The sequence below is a fragment of the Hippocampus bargibanti genome, linkage group LG17 (genome assembly GCF_051943395.1).
Source record: "Hippocampus bargibanti isolate YZ-2025 linkage group LG17, ASM5194339v1, whole genome shotgun sequence".
Taxonomy (NCBI): Eukaryota; Metazoa; Chordata; class Actinopteri; order Syngnathiformes; family Syngnathidae; genus Hippocampus; species Hippocampus bargibanti.
The window spans coordinates 1,556,628-1,573,848 of NC_142750.1; the positions used below are offsets into that span (position 1 = coordinate 1,556,628).

Genomic DNA, 17,221 nt, shown 5'->3' on the forward strand with positions numbered 1-17,221 from the left:
TATCAGTTATCTAGCTATCTATTTGCTATCCATTAGCTGGATGGCTAGCTATGTAGCTGGCTATCTATTGCTATCTAGCTAGCTATCTGATGGCTATCTATTTGCTATCTATTAGCTGGCTGGCTAGCTATCTGATGGCTATCCATTAGCTAGCTACCGAGCTATCGATTTGCTATCTATTAGCTGGCTGGCTAGCTATCTAGCTGGCTATCTATTGCTATCTAGCTAGCTGTTTGGCTAGCTATTTAGCTAGCTAGCTATTTATATCGTATAGTGTACGATAAATCGATTCAAACACGCCTGTAGGAATTGTTCAAATTTTGAATAATCATTAGTACGTTATTTTGTCACGATTCACTTCAAAACAATTGCTTCCCTACAGGGATCAGAAAAGCATCGTCGTCACGTGCGAGTATCCCCGGAATAGGCCTTGGTGGGACAGCACTTTAAGATTAGCACCATTCCAACTAAACACCTGTTGCATTGGAACACCCTAACATGTCGGCACACACACTTACACACAAACACACATACACACACTTACACACACACACACACACACACAAATGTGCTCACACACCTGTCTGACGGATGCCGCTTGAAATTACTGTCTGTTTGTTTTGTTTCACACTGTGTCACGTATGTACAAAATCGGAGACCCTAAGAATAACTGAAAATTCACAACATTGAAAAGTGGTTGCACATTTTAAAATCATAAAAAATAGAGAGGTAGGTAGACAGGTAAACTGGTAGACAGATTGGTGAAAAACAACAACAAAACACATAAACATATACGTTAGCGGGGCTCCGATCAATTCAATAGCTACATAGCTAGCTAGCTGATAGATACTTATATAGCTATATAGCTAGATAGATTCAATAGTTAGTTAGCTAGCTAGCTTATAGGTATAGATTGGACATTTAGCTACCTGATTGACAGGTAGACCGACAGAGAGACAGACAGATATAAAGAACAACAACAACAAAACACATATTAACATATACTTATTAGCGATGCTCTGTTCAATTCAATAGCTAGCTAGCTGATAGATATAAATTTGACATTTAGCTAGCTATCTGATAGCTATATAGCTAGATAGATTCAATAGCTAGTTACCTGGCCAAGGTTGCTTATAGGTATAGATTTGACATTTAGCTAGCAGACAGACGGACGGATGGACAGACAGACAGACAGAAAAACAACAACAAAACACAAACATATACATGTTAGCGGTGCTACGCTCAGTTCAATAGCTAGCTAGCTAGCTGATAGATAGAGATTTGACATTTAGCTAGCTAGCTGATAGAGAACTATATAGCTAAATAGATAGATTCAATAGCTAGCTAGCTAGCTTATAGTTATAGATTTGACAATTAGCTAGCTGTTCTATCGATAGATACCTGTCCTCTCAAATTTTAAAAGCACCGTTGCTTATTTCTTTTCGGAAAAATATATGGTTTGAAAAGTGGTACAAAAAGTTGACATCACAGTACAAAACTTTCAAGATGTTTTTGTGTGTAAACAACGCCACAGTGCCCCTGTTGGCCAATAAAAAAAAGCCAAAAGGTGATAATCCCCGGTCATAAAGTGTTGTCCCCCGCTCACCTCTGCGTCTTGATGAACTTGTTCCAAGCAAAGCCCTTTCTGTTCGTCAATCATCCTGTCATCACGCTCTGATTCTTGTGTCCCTCGCATCCCGTCATCGTCAAGCTGCAACCGTGTTCGGGTCCATGTACGGGTCAGAGAAGCCACAAGTTTCCTAGAAAATTCAAACGACAACAATTCCCCTAAGCGCTGTTATTTAGTGACGCCGGATCTACAGTACAGTGATACCTAGGCTTACGAACTTAATTGGTTCCCAGACAGAGTGTGTAAGGCAAAAAGTGTGTATCCCAAAAATTAATTTCCCATAGGAAGCCATTAAAATGAGAATAATCCGTTCCCAGGTCCCCATAAAACATAATTTTCTACTTTCTAACCCTTAAAACTCCACACAATATACATTATTTTATGTATAATAAATGTGCTATGGTATTATAATGAAAGAAATAAACTGTACAGTATAATAAAGTCGTTTTATTTACCTTTGTGATGGTCGTTGATGGCTTGATTGAATGGAGTGGCCGGTTTCCTCAGCATTAAATGCTTGATGAGGAACGTAGCCTTCTTCTTTCACCATCTTGTGGAATTATCCCTTGTAGGTGCTTTCTCTGCGATAATTTTACCTAGTTCATCGTCAATTGTGTTCTGTTTAGCTGGATTGATAGCTGTTTGCATCAAGTGTACAGATGGCTTGTGTGGGTTATTTGTGGAGCCTGATTGATGGGAATTCTAACCTTGCAGTCTACACTCTGCTCTTGAACTATCAAAGTTGAAACGAGTCCAGATTTCACTGTTTTCTATCCATTTTCTCACTCTCTCTCTGTCGTCTGCCTGTCTCTTTAATGTTTCACCCCCCCCCCCCCCTCTCACTGCTGCGTTCTTGACCAATCACGTAGCTTTAACCGAAGACTGGGGGCGGGGAATAGAGGACAAAAACAGTCAGCTGCCATTTTCTTGTTCGGAGAACGGGCTCGTTTGCGAACGACACATCACTCATTGTGGCGCTCCGTGTGTATCCCGAAAAATAGCTCGTATGCCAAGGTAAAATTGTCATAAATTTTACGTTCGAAAACCAAAAAGTTCGTAAGCCAAGGGGTTCGTAAACCGAGGTATCACTGTATTCACAAAAGTGATATTTAAAACTCAATTAAAAGCATGTGCGCGGGCCACATTTTATTTGTAAATAAAATAAAATAAAATAAAAACATGAATACATCGCTCCATTCCTAGATCCATATTTGCAAGCAACATAAATAAACAGCAAGCGCACGGTGCTAACGGGACACTCGCCGATGTCAGAACCTCCGAAAAGGCTCAACGTGTTCCTATAAACAAAACCACAACACTTGGAAGAGACGCTGTGCGCCAAGTGTACATTAGCGTGTATATTTAGACGTCTTGTGTGTATGTGAGGAACGGCGAGCGAGGGGTGTTTTAACTTTGGGACAACTGGATGGGTTTCATTGCAAAGCCCAAACCCATCTTCCGCGGAGGAATTGGCACTTGATCACTTGACAATTTTCCCACCCATGAAAGGAAGCTTCAAGTGTGTCCTTGTTGCCACTTCTTGGGGACACTCACGCTTGGTAGCGCATCCACACCGGGGGTCACATTCCCGGGGGGTCAAATTGATGCGGTGGGGAAGGGGAGAGGGGACGTTAGCAGCCAGAGAATTGTTTCGATTACTATTAGCATGTAGCGGGATTTAAACGGTCAATGTATCCAATGACGGAGAGGCACAAGTCAATCAACAAGACTATAGTTTACATGAATAATAATAATAATACATTTCATTTAAAACCTTGAATCGTCCCACAATGGGGAAATTTGCTAGATTCAATAGCTAGCTACCTTGCTAGCTTATAGATAAGGATTTGACAGTTAGCCTGCTGATAGATGGATAGACAGACAGACAGCTAGGTAGCTAGATATCGAGATATATAGCTAGATAAATTCAATAGCTAGCTAGCTTGCTAGCTGCTAGATGAAGATTTGACATTTAGCTAGCTGATACAGAAAGATAGTGATGCAGCTAGCTAGATAGATATCGAGATAAATAGCTAGCTAGCTAAATAGCTAGATATATTTAATAGCTAACTAGCTTTCTAGCTGATAGATATAGATTTGACATTTAGCCAGCTGATAGAGATAGATAGGTAGCTAGCTAGCTAGATATTGATCTAAATAGCTGGTTATCTAATTAAATAGCTAGATAAATTCAATAGCAAGCTAGCCAGCTTGCTAGCAGATAGATAAAGATTTGACATTTAGCTAGCTGAAAGATAGACAGACAGCTAGGTCGCTAGATAGATAGATATCGAGATAAACAGTGAGATAGCTAGAGTCAATAGCTAGCTAGCAGATAGATAAAGATTTGACATTTTGCTTGATAGATAGAAAGACAGATAGCTAGGTAGCAATCGAGATAAATAGCTATCAATCTAAATAGCTAAATAACGAGATAGATTCAATCGCTAGCTAGCTTGCTAGCTGATAGATAAATATTTGACATTTAGCTAGCTATAGATAGATAAACAGACAGATACATAGCTAGGTAGCTAGCTAGATATTGAGATAGCTAGCTAAATAGCTAGACAGCTCGATAGATTCAATAGCTAGCTCGATTGCTAGCTGATAGATAAAGATTTGACATTTAGCTAGCTGAAAGATAGACAGACAGTCACTGTGGCCCAAACCAGGTTTATAAACAAACAAACAATCAAAAAAACACAAGCATAAATAAATAAAATATATAAACACAGAAAGGAATACATAAACAAACGAATAAATAAATCAGTTAATAAATAAAGTGAAATTATTGCCGTGACAAAATGTAGCGCGTGCGCTACCATGCCCACCTTGACGTAACCTTCAAGACCGGGCGTAGCATCTCGGGGGTGGGGTGGCAAAAAGGGGAAATGCGGGTTGCCGCGAGGGTGTCACATTCTCCGAGCTCCCTGAAAGAACAGTGAAATTCTGCCATTGTGTCATGGCTGCCTCCCCGCATGCCCGCGCCACTATTTATACCGGAGGAACACAACTGCTGATATCGGTTCGCTTACAGCGGGGCACCTCAAAGCTCAGCTGCCGGACCCTCCGTTAATTATACCGCGCAGACTATACACCACTTCCTAAACAGACGCGCTGTTGCTTTACCCCCCCCCCACGACTACTTTTGGTCTGCGTTTTCCTCCTCGCAATGGCAGCGATTAGCAGGAATGTCATAAAATGGCCGCCTCCCATATTGCCAGTTGTAATACGCACACATTGCCGTTGACATCGCAGCCAATTCAAATAGATAGAAAGCTAGCTAGCTAGCTAATAGCTAGTTAATAGATAGCTAGCTAATAGATATATAGCTAGATAGGTAGCTAGCTAATAGACAGATAGCTAGTTAATAGATAACTAGCTAGACAGATAGCTAATATATAGCTAGATAGGTAGCTAGCTAATAGATAGCTAGCTATATAAACTCAACTCAAACCCATAACTCAAATAGATAGAAAGCTAGCTAACTAGTTAATAGCTAGTTAATAGATAGCTAATAGATATATAGCTAGAGAGATAGATAGCTAGCTAGATAAACTCAACTCGGTTTTGTAAATATGTAGCGTATGTGAAATGAAACAAAAATAACTTAAAAATAATATTAATTTATTGGTGTATTATAATAATACTTTTCATTTATAAGCGCCTTTCAAAACTCTCAAGGTCACTTTACAGTCACAGGATTCGTTTTTCTGTGGGTGAGCAGCGGCAGCCACACACGCCGGTGTTCACTTGACCCAGAATAACTCAAATAGATAGCTAGCTAGCGAATAGATAGCTAATAGCTAGCTAATACCTAGTAAATATAGCTAATAGCTAGCGAATAGATAGCTAAAACCTAGTGAATATAACTAATGCATAACGAATAGATAGCTAATACCTAGCGAATAGATAATAATAATACTTTATTTCTAAGGCCACCAGAATCTCTCCACTGTTTCAAGATGGCGCCGCGAGAGTGGCTGCCTTTACAGCATCTCCTGTATTTTGCATCGTATTTCACATTTGCGTTAATGAGTGAATGAGCGTGAATGTGGATGCTAATAGACAAAGCTAATAGGCACGCCTATCGGTTTGTGTCCCCTAGCTCTCATTCACAAAGTGTCACCCCCTTGATGGTAGTCTCTTTTACACATCTTATTTCCAGCGTGGACACCCTCTGCAGTTGTTGCCCTCTGCCCCCTCCCCGTATCCACCCGTACATCCCCCCCCCTCCTCGTGGCGCTCTCCTCCAATAAGCTTTGAGCGCATAGTGAGCGGACGCCAATCAGGAAACTTTTTCCACACGTATAAAACTTTGGAGCGGCGTGAGCGTAGTTTGTCAGTTCGGGGGGGCTCCTGGAGGAGAGCAATATCTCATTGAGAGCAAGCGAGCCGGGGGGCGGGGGGTCCAGTTAGTTAGTTAGTTAGTTAGTTAGTGTGAACGCAGATCGTGGAGGGGGGTGGAGCTGCGTTAACTAACCCCTTTTTTTGCTACATTAGCGCTAAACTCCAGGAAAGCGGTGGGTGAATTCCATTCTTTTTTTTTTTTTTTAGCTTTCAGATAAGCTAATGTAAGTATGGCTAAATTATGCGGGTGTGCATGTTTTTTGAAAGGTGTTTTGGGTGACCCCGAAGCTTCTCCGCTTCAACCGGGATGGACAACGCGCATACTAAAGAGCCACAGGAGGTTCTGGCCTATTTCGGCGTCACCGAGGATAAAGGCCTAACGCCTGAGCAGTTCAAGAAGAACCTGGACAAGTATGGCTACAACGGTGAGGGGGGAGTGAGATGGATGGATGAGCGGAGCTTAGCGAAAGGTCACGGAAGGTCATGAGCTATCCCACTTTTTTGCTTATCCGAGGCGGAAGCAGAAACGCAAAGTTTACATACACGCCCTCAAGCTAGTTGGCAACTCAACTCTAATCATAAGCACTTTAGAGAATTAAACAACAAAAAAGATGCTCTTCGTGCGCTAGCCTAATGCTAATAGTCGTAACATAATGGGAAATTGTTTATATATTGTATACAATACTGTTAATAACACTTGAAGGACGTGATATTTAAAGACATACACATTTCTTATCATAGTAATCACAGTCACATATTCTTTATCCTCTGTGAGGAGTCGATATAAAGCTATACTGTAGGTGACTGTAAAGTGTCCTTGAGAGTTTTGATTATAAATCAAATATATTATTATTATTATTATAACCATCTACATATTGTAGAGCTGAAATTTTTAAATTGAAATGTGATATGCAAATTTTTTTTCGAGGTCCGCTTACTAACTCATTCACGATCTGCAAAAATGGATCTACTCTAGTGCCAGGGCTTTTGTCATTTTTTGTCACTCAAATTCCAGGACCCACAGATTATTGAGTTTAACGACTACATAAATTTTCAATGCAGCGTAAAAAAATCGTAGGCTCTCTTCTTTCAATAGAAAAAAAATGTTAATTCCTAAATGATATGGTTCTGGAGTTATATGAGCTTGAAATGGGGGCGACTGTCCAAAATACAATGTACTAAATACGTTTATATAGCACTTTAACAACAGCTGAAGCTGGAACAAAGTGCGAACATGCACAAAAAGGGAAATGTTGCGTTCTTGTGGAAGGTAAAAAAACTTGCCAGAGACCACGGCCAAGGCTTTATCGGCACCCAAACAAGAAAAATCAAAACCTGATTAAATTTGGGCTGTAAATCATATTTTCAATTCCCGAATAAATTCGTGAATGAGTTAGACATTTCTTATCAGTACTCAGATTCACATATTCTTTATCCTCTATGAGGAGCCGATGCATTTATGCTGTAGACAACCATATACATACTGTAGAGCTAAATGTTTTTTTTAATCAAAATTTACTGAATTGATTTTCCTTACAGCATTTTTTGTTTACCAAACACAAACAATACATTTCTCTTGTACGACAATAAACAGTAGCAGGATTATTCAAACTAAGATTATGTCTTGAAAATGGACAGTCATATGAGTTAATGCAGCACGAATGACAAAAAAATTTGACAAGCAGTAATGCGGGCCTAATCTCACAAACCTTTGTTTTTTTCACCCACAGAACTGCCAGCGGAGGAGGGTGAGTCTGACTTTGTCATCCATTTTCAACTATTAACGCCATACATTTCGGTTCGTGTGGTGTGATTTACTACAAGTCCACTAGAGGGTACCATTAGCCAGGAAATAACTGACCAACCTTTCTTAATGAGTCCATCTTGAAAACGGCTTTAACATTAAATCTCCAACAAAATCCTTCTCCTCGTTCGGCCATTTTGGGTTGACAAAACCGCTATTAGATCGACACAAAAATATATTTGCTTATGCAGCTCGCTACCGATACAGTGTGCTAGCTCTGGCCAGTATGCTCTTATCAATTGCAGCTCGTGATCAGAGCAGTTTTCACAAGCTATGATTGGCTGGTAACTAGCCAGATCAAGTGCAGACATCGAGAACCAAAACGAGTGATGCGCGATAGGTTGAGTTCAAGGTTTAACTAGTATATTCGATTCGTCTGTGAATGACTTCAATCCCTAATTTGCATGTCACGTTGTTTATTTCTTCTAGGGAAGAGTATCTGGGAGTTGGTCGTGGAACAGTTTGAGGACCTGTTGGTCCGAATCTTACTGCTAGCCGCTTGCATCTCTTTTGTAAGTTGGCCTACTATCCTTTTCACTTTGTAAAAGCCAAAGTACACATCTTGACATGCTAGCCACGTTGAAATAGAATTAAAGGACAACCGACACCATTTTTTTTGTTTCTTAACTGACACCACATAAACGTTTTATAGCATCTAAAATAGCCAAAACACGCAGGCTGATATTTTTAGTCAAATGAAGAACATCAATAAGTCCCAAAAGTGCCATAAAATGAGCTCGGAACTGGGAAGATTCAGAAAGTCCCGCCCCCTTGTTCGTGACATCACTATTAGTCACACACTGCCTTGCTCCAGAATCGAAACAATGGCTTCAGAGAGTTCAGATTCGTAGAAGATGCTTTCTTGTGACTCATCCAGTTATGAATATGATTCAAAGAGTTCTGAAGAGGAAAGCATAAATGTTTGCAATTAAAGAATTTTTTTTAATTTCACCATCAACACAGTGTTTTCAGACGAAAAAAAAATACCCAAAATGCATTGTGTCGGTCAGGGGCGTTCCCTCCGTGACGTCACGTGGGGATCATCATCGACTCGAAAACAAGACTTCCTGAATATTCAACGTGAGTCTTGAAATACAGCTATATGCAGTGGAATCTTTGTCCGGAGGTGTCGGTTGTCCTTTAAGGGGGACAAAAAAATCAATCATAATAAAAAATGAAGTTCCTGAAGTTAAAATTTCTCTACAAAATTAGCCTGAAGCTACAACTCAACTGCCTCGTACGGAGCCTAAGAAAGTCTCCTCTGGTCTCTTTGGTTTCCCTTCAAAACAGTTTAGCGGAGAGGAGGCTACACACGTTGTCTTAATCTCCCATCTTTGCCCTCTGACTTGCCTACACAGCTGTCACGATGGCCTTAGAAGGCCAGATGGTGTGCATGGTGTGTATGCATGCGTGCGAGAAAGAGAACGGCGGGCTGAAAAAGGGAGCACCCCTACCGTGCGTGTGTACGTAGCTTTATTTTAAGACATTCTCAACCCAGGAAGAGAAACTGTATCCATGGGCAAAGGTCAGGGATGGAAGGAACGAGGGGTGAGCTCCAGCAGCAGGAGATTGAGATGCAGAAGGCCACCCGGCGGGGGATTGGGTTGCGATAAGCGTCATTGTTACGATGACAAACGGTAGCGATAGATTCATGCGATAGAACAGCCTAGACAATCTGTATTTCTTTGAAGTTGTCGGATATTACGTTCCTCATTCGAAGAGCTTCGTCAGCAAACTAAAGTTGTGCTGGTAACTATATATGCCTAATGGACAGAGGGGGCGGTGCCAGACCTCTTCTTTGATAGGTCTCTGCTCTAATGTTTGGTGAGCAGGGGACTACTCACTGAAGCTAATCGGATTATTTCTTTTGTTCTGTCTGATTATGTTCTATGACTGGCTCTGATTGCCCCATTAGCTCTGGTACAGTGGTTCTTAATCTTGTTGGAGGCACCGAACCCCACCAGTTTCATATGCTCATTCACCGAACCCTTCTTCCAATGAGTGTGCCCACTAACTGCAGACTAGACTGAGGGGTGGACCTCTGTGGCGGAGGATCCACCGAGCCCCTAGGGTTCGATCGAACCCACTGCTCTGGTCACCTCATTAGCATGATTAAGCTTCCGAGGTAACGACCTAAGAAGTCTGTTGTAAGCACGGTCTAAATGAAACCTTAAAGAAGTACAGATGATGGCTGCTGAAGAAACCTTATCCTCGATGGACCACTCCTGTCCGTATGACCGAGAGCCTACACAGATGTACTGCCCCTACAATGTTCTGACAGGCTAGGAATTTTTCGGAGATCTATTATCTTTAAAGAGAGATAAGGTGAAGATAAGCCAGATGAAAGTGGAGATGAATTTTCGGAAAGGTCGTCAAAAGAGCAATAGGATGCAAAGAACTGCTCTAAAACGTTGGATTCAACCAAAGAGGTCTGAGGACTTTGCTCCATTGGCCCGCGACTAATCTGTGTCAATGTCAACATGCCGGTATTCCAAAACAGAGCCATGTGTAGTAATGCGGGAGCTGTTTCAGACCGTCAATGGCGGGGAAGACCAAAAGATGTTCCACATAAACTGACATCACTCTGTTCCTCGCAGGTCCTGGCTTGGTTCGAGGAAGGTGAAGAAACGGTCACAGCCTTCGTCGAGCCTTTTGTCATCCTCCTCATCCTCATCGCCAACGCCGTCGTTGGCGTATGGCAGGTCAGCGACTCGCGCAAAAAACCCAAAGGGGGGGGGGGACAATTACAGTCTCAAGGACACATACCTGCCTCCCGAAGGCCGTCTTTTACACTCACCTAAATAGACTCGTATTCTTAGAACCGCTCGCACGTACTAAATTATACGAGCGGTGTGTTCAGTTCGTAGTCCTTTTGTCCTTTGTGCCGCGCTCCTTCCAAAGGCGTGGAAAGAGCTTAAAGTTCATATGAAACCAGAATGGCGTCAGCAAAGCGGTCCGGGGCGAAAGGTTAAGCTAAGATTGTGGATGTGTAAGGGGGAGGTGATTGGAAGGGAGGCCACGGAAAGACTTATGGTGGACCCATAAGTCTTGGATACTTATGGTGGATCCATAAGTCTTCAACTTAAAAGACCTACAGAGGAATGATCATCTTTGTATGTGGTGTTTGACGGGGCATCAATACTGCGGCAGTCATTTGGAAACTATGCACAAATGTTTATTCACTGATGGGGGTGGGGGGGTATGAGAATGGAGAGAGAGGGGTCTTTACACTTGAAGGCAATGAGAGGTGTGGGGTATCAAATCCCGATTGACTTGTATGGACAGTGGTTGTGAAAAATAATTTGCTGATTCCTGATTTCTCCATACTGTACCTGGTGTCAACTGGGATTCATGAAGAACAATTTCCCGATTGGAGTTTACCAACATACAAGCCCTGAAATTCAGTCCAAATGGCTCCTTCAAACTAAAACCATTGACCTTTTTATTATTATTATTCCATAGGAGCGTAACGCAGAGAGCGCCATCGAGGCTCTGAAGGAATACGAGCCTGAGATGGGTAAGGTCTACCGGGCAGATAGGAAGAGTGTCCAGAGAATAAAGGCCAGGGAGATTGTTCCTGGTGATGTGGTGGAGGTCTCCGGTAGGTTCCTCATCTCTACCTGTTCATTTATTTTTTTTTGCCTATGACTGATAGCCTAGATTTGACTAACAGCGCCATTTTGCGCATTCTGTCGCATTTATAGTTGGTGACAAAGTACCCGCAGATATCAGGATCATCTCCATCAAATCTACCACTCTGCGTGTAGATCAGTCCATTCTCACGGGTAGGTTGTTCCCAACCATGGGCATGATTTTGGCAAAAGGAGGTGTGATTGACACCCCGGTCACTCCGTGTGTCCTCCCAGGTGAGTCGGTTAGTGTGATCAAGCACACAGATGCTGTCCCGGACCCAAGAGCCGTCAACCAGGACAAAAAGAACATGTTGTTCTCTGTGAGTGTCTTATTCTTAATAGCTCCATCATGAATCAATTCCAAAATAGGGTCCTTCAACTTAAAACCCAACACTTAGGGCACCAACATTGCTTCTGGAAAAGCCACCGGCATCGCCGTGGCAACCGGTGTCTCCACAGAGATCGGCAAGATTCGTGACCAGATGGCTGCCACCGAGCAAGAGAAGACCCCTCTTCAGCAGAAACTTGACGAGTTCGGAGAGCAGCTCTCCAAGGTAGGACCCAAAGACTATTTCCAAAAGACAATGTCTGAGCCTTCTAGTCCTACTCTGTCTTCTCCAGGTCATCTCCCTCATCTGTGTGGCGGTGTGGATGATCAACATTGGACATTTTAATGACCCGGTTCATGGTGGTTCATGGTTCCGCGGTGCGATCTACTATTTCAAGATTGCTGTCGCTTTAGCTGTTGCTGCCATACCTGAAGGTAAAGCCCAGGAGTTTCATTGACCCGACTATGAAAATTTATCATATCTAAAATTCAACTTACTTGGACAGCTTGTACATATATACCTTAAACTGGTGACCAATGACATGCCCAAGAGGGGCTATGACTTTTACAAATGGACACATACAACATTGAAAGATTGCAAAACAACAGCTTATAGCTCCAAATCCGAGATGAATACTCGAGATACTTCTAAACCATCTCAGGTCTGCCCGCCGTCATCACCACCTGCCTGGCTCTGGGAACACGGCGCATGGCCAAGAAGAATGCCATTGTCAGGAGCCTTCCCTCTGTCGAGACCCTAGGGTGCACCTCAGTCATCTGCTCGGACAAAACAGGGACCCTCACTACCAATCAGATGTGTGTGACGAAGGTAGGTTTAAACACGTCACCTTCCCGTACAGCAGGGGTGTCAAAGTCATTTTTTGCCGAGGGCCACGTTTGACACCTTTGGTATAAAGCTTTGAGTAGAGCAATAGTTGAAGCAAAAAAAATAAGAATAAAAATCATTTCTTCGCAGATGTTCATTATCGATAAAGTGGATGATGAGAATGTCACGCTTGGTCAATTTGACATCTCGGGCTCCAAGTACACACCTGAGGGAGAAGTGTAAGTATGGAAACACACTGGACGAAATGAATCGTGCAAAGTGACATTTAAAAAAAATGTCTTTGTAGGACAAGGAGAGGGATGAGCGTAAAATGCGGTCAGTATGATGGACTGGTTGAGTTGGCCACCATTTGCGCCCTTTGCAACGACTCCTCGCTTGACTACAACGAGGTTGGTGGACTGCGACACAGATCGGGTATCCATGAATTTGCAAATCCAATCAACTGAAATGATCATTCTCGTTCACAGTCCAAGGGAATTTACGAAAAAGTGGGCGAGGCCACCGAAACCGCTCTTAGCTGTTTGGTAGAGAAGATGAACGTGTTCAACACAGAAGTGCGCAGCCTATCCAGGGTGGAACGAGCCAACGCTTGCTGCAGTGTAAGTCCCACAAAAAAAAAAAAAAAAAACGTCTTTGATCTGTCATGAGGCGAATAATATTTTCATTTTGGGCTTTTCTCCAACAGGTGATCAAGCAGTTGATGAAGAAGGAGTTCACGCTGGAGTTTTCCAGAGACAGAAAGTCAATGTCAGTCTACTGTTCTCCAGCAAAGTCCGGAAAAGGCCCCGTGGGAAATAAGATGTTTGTTAAAGTGAGTGACGTGGTCATATACAGAAACTTGAAAGATGCAGCTAAACGATGTGACGTTTGAAATGTCTCACCAGGGTGCCCCTGAAGGTGTGATTGAGCGTTGTTCATACGTTCGCGTGGGTACCAATCGTCTTCCCTTGACCGGGCCGGTCAAAGATCACATCATGTCAGTAATCAAGGAGTGGGGAACAGGGCGAGATACCCTCCGTTGTCTGGCACTGGCCACCTGCGACTCTCCTCTAAGGAAGGAGGCGATGAACCTGGAGGACTCCACCAGGTTTGCAGAATATGAGGTGAGTGAAGGCCCCATCACGACGATGTAAGCTCAGGTGAAAAGTGGCCGGTCTTCAGGGATGTTATTGGCCTGTTTCAGGGTTGCAGACATGACCTAATTTCTATCTTTTATACGTGAAGAACCGTGAAGTATCTAAATTTACAATGTAGTCATCAATCCAGAGTCCAGTATTGCTTTTAAGCATACGTCTGTGTAAGCTCTCAGTCAAACAGGAGTGGTCCATCGATGAAAAGGTTTCTTCAGCCGTCATCTGTACTTCTTTGAAGGTGTCGGACGTTGGATGGGAAGCGAAACGTCCGACACCATCAAATTAGTACAGATGACGGCTGAAGAAACCTTTTCATCGACTTTAAAGCATAGATAAGGTACTCATTCTAGACCCCACTGTACCGCAAGAAGTCACCGAAACTTTCTTTTCGCCCTCAGACTGACTTGACCTTTGTGGGGTGTGTTGGTATGCTCGACCCTCCACGTAAGGAAGTCATGAGCTCCATCGAGCTGTGCAGAGCCGCCGGCATTCGCGTCATTATGATCACCGGTCAGTAGTCGGCAGCGAGCTCAACTTGAGACGTGAAGAAAAGACAAGGTCAGTCGTTGAGCTTTGGTTTCCTCAGGTGACAACAAGGGCACGGCAGTGGCCATTTGTCGCCGCATTGGCATCTTCTCAGAAGACGAGGACGTCACCAGCAAGGCCTTCACCGGTCGTGAGTTTGATGACCTGTCTTCTTATGACCAGAAGAACGCAGTCCGTAAGGCTTGTTGCTTTGCCAGGGTGGAACCGTCCCACAAATCGAAAATTGTTGAGTTCCTCCAAGGATTTGATGAGATCACTGCCATGGTGAGGAGACGAACTTTGGTCGAACGTGACGCGGGCGCACGCTTTCCCATTGGTCAATTTCCCACCGACAACCTTCATACCATCATGAACTTAGACCGGAGACGGAGTGAACGATGCCCCCGCCTTGAAGAAGGCGGAGATTGGCATCGCCATGGGCTCTGGCACTGCAGTTGCCAAGTCAGCCTCTGAGATGGTCCTGGCTGATGACAACTTTTCTTCCATCGTATCTGCTGTCGAGGAAGGCAGAGCGATTTACAACAACATGAAGCAGTTCATCCGCTACCTCATTTCTTCCAATGTGGGTGAGGTGGTCTGGTAAGTACTAGATGACCGCCATCATTGACCAGATAATCACTTTGTTTTGGAGCTAAGCTCAAATAGCAGTAAGCTAACCCTAAAGCACGAAATGTCATTTGTACTTAGGCAAGATATAGAGCGCCAAAACTAAACCTTTCCATATTTTTCAGCATCTTTCTGACGGCAGCCTTGGGTCTGCCCGAGGCCCTGATCCCAGTTCAGTTGCTCTGGGTCAACCTTGTGACGGACGGGCTTCCCGCCACCGCTTTGGGCTTTAACCCTCCAGACCTCGACATTATGGGCAAAGCTCCTCGATCGCCCAAGGAGCCCCTGATCTCTAGTTGGCTGTTCTTCAGATATCTGGCCATTGGAGGTACAAAATAGTTGCGCTTCCGTTGATTGAACACAATTTAAAACTGATTTGAGAGAACGGTATCTTAAAAACGTTCAAATATCAGCCTGATTTCTCATATTCTTAGTCTATCAACCAGGTTTCCAATCCGCCTCCATCCATGCCATATCTCTCTCTGTTGCCATGGGAACACCTCAGTCTCAATGCGGCAAAGAGAAACTAAAAAGGTTAAGCGGATGTTTTTCCGCACCAAAAAAAAAAAATGTTGAATATTTTGCAGGTTATGTTGGCGCTGCAACCGTGGCCGCAGCTGCATGGTGGTTCCTGTATTGCGAGGACGGGCCATTGGTCTCCTTCCATCAATTGGTTAGCATTTCATTACGGCATTGGTAACCATTTGTACCCTCTCCTTTACGATCATGATTACGAATTGATGCTTTGTTTTGTTTTTAGTCGCACTTCATGCAGTGCAGTGATGACAATGAGGACTTTGCCGGGATCCACTGTCATGTGTTTGAGGCATCTCCTCCGATGACCATGGCTCTCTCTGTGCTGGTCACCATCGAGATGTGCAACGCTCTAAATAGGTGCGACGAACCAGACTGTGTTCCTCTACATCAGTGGTTCTTAAACTAGGTTGGATCGAACCCTAGGGGTTCGGTGACTCGGTCTTAGGGGTTCAGTGAGTCGGTCTCAGGGGTTCGGTGAGTCAGTCTCGGGGGTTCGGTGGATCCTCCGCCGAAGAGGTCCACCCCTCAGTCTAGTCTGCAGTTAGTGGGCACAGTCATTGAAAGATGGGTTCAGTGAATGAGCGCATGAACCAGTGGGGTTCGGTGCCTCCAACAAGATTAAGAACCACTGCTCTACATATTTGTAATTTAGCAAACTTTTAGTGACCTCACGTCGTCTTTTCTGTCACCAGCTTGTCTGAGAACCAATCCCTGATGCGCATGCCACCTTGGAGCAACATCTGGCTGGTCGCTGCCATGACCCTTTCCATGTCCCTTCATTTCATGATCATCTACGTGGACCCTCTGCCCGTGAGTCTCTTCATTGGCCTTTGCAGTCTCCTCCCGGTGGCTTTCACGATCCCGCTTTACCAAAGCCGTCTTGTTTTTGCGTCTTCCGTAGATGATTTTCAAGCTGACTCATTTGACCGTGGACCAGTGGATTGTCGTATTGAAGCTTTCCTTCCCAGTCATTCTCATCGATGAGCTCCTCAAGTTTGTGGCTCGCACATATCTGGAGGGTAGGTTGACATTTCTTTTCGGTTCTTGTGTCTTTCGATATTTCATTTATTTATTTTTTGGTAACACTTAACATCGAGCTCCTCGGTTCTTAAACACTTTCACATGCTTGCCAATTCATTTTTCTCCCTTTGGATGCTCTCTTAACTGTTTCCCCTCTTACAATCCAGTGTAAACCTGCCTCGGCTCGGCTCGTAGATTATTAGCATGGTGCACATCTTGAAAAGTCTAACATGAAGTTTCATGTTAGCATAAAAGTCAGCATTTTTTGGCTCTGCTTCCTGCATACGGCGCCGCCTTTTTAATTGCGCCACTGAAATGTCACTGAAAGGTTATTGCTTGGAACAAGGTGCAGTTCATTTTTCTCGGCGCAGAATTAGGTCATTCATCAAGTGGTACAAAGCTAACAGGCTATTAAAAGTATTAAAAGTGATCTTTTGTTGTGCCCATGCAGGGAAAGTCTAAAGACGACGTGCACCAACGTTTGAAGTAACACAGAGCGGACAAAAGAGGCTGAGCGCTCCCACCGAATGCGAATGAGAGATGCTACCACAACTCTCACTTGATGGGATCTGATTGAAGTTATCCCGAAATACACCAAGCTGTAAAATGCCCCCCCCCCTCACCCTCGCGTATGAACTGAAATTAATATATAGGTTGGCGTTTATTATGATAATTATACAGTGTTCTATTCTTAAAGAATAAAGATATTTAAAAGAATATTGGATTGCTTTGTTGACTTTTCCTGTATTTTCAATCTTCGGAATATTTGAAGTGTTATGGGGATTGGT

The 17,221-nt window shown here is 43.5% G+C and overlaps 1 protein-coding gene across 1 annotated transcript; it reads left to right on the top strand.

The window, feature by feature from the left end:
- Window positions 1-5,995: 5,995 nt before the first annotated feature.
- Window positions 5,996-17,146, top strand: atp2a1 (ATPase sarcoplasmic/endoplasmic reticulum Ca2+ transporting 1). Its single transcript, XM_089018243.1, has 25 exons — window positions 5,996-6,153; window positions 6,248-6,405; window positions 7,711-7,728; window positions 8,214-8,296; window positions 10,382-10,486; window positions 11,247-11,385; window positions 11,489-11,569; window positions 11,651-11,736; window positions 11,815-11,970; window positions 12,038-12,179; window positions 12,407-12,573; window positions 12,721-12,809; window positions 12,878-12,980; window positions 13,059-13,190; window positions 13,277-13,402; window positions 13,476-13,694; window positions 14,123-14,234; window positions 14,311-14,534; window positions 14,629-14,849; window positions 15,002-15,204; window positions 15,464-15,549; window positions 15,637-15,770; window positions 16,106-16,223; window positions 16,315-16,432; window positions 16,885-17,146. The coding sequence occupies exons 2-25, from the start codon at window positions 6,288-6,290 to the stop codon at window positions 16,893-16,895; spliced, it is 2,991 nt and encodes a 996-aa protein (XP_088874369.1). The 5' UTR covers window positions 5,996-6,153; window positions 6,248-6,287; the 3' UTR covers window positions 16,896-17,146.
- Window positions 17,147-17,221: the final 75 nt, after the last annotated feature.

Bases quoted from the DNA above. Each gene is read 5' to 3' on its own strand.
- atp2a1 (XM_089018243.1), top strand. From the start codon at position 6,288: ATGGACAACGCGCATACTAAAGAGCCACAGGAGGTTCTGGCCTATTTC. The intron at 10,487-11,246 runs GTCAGCGACTCG...ATTATTCCATAG, and splicing joins CCGTCGTTGGCGTATGGCAG to GAGCGTAACGCAGAGAGCGC. The intron at 12,180-12,406 runs GTAAAGCCCAGG...AAACCATCTCAG, and splicing joins TGTTGCTGCCATACCTGAAG to GTCTGCCCGCCGTCATCACC.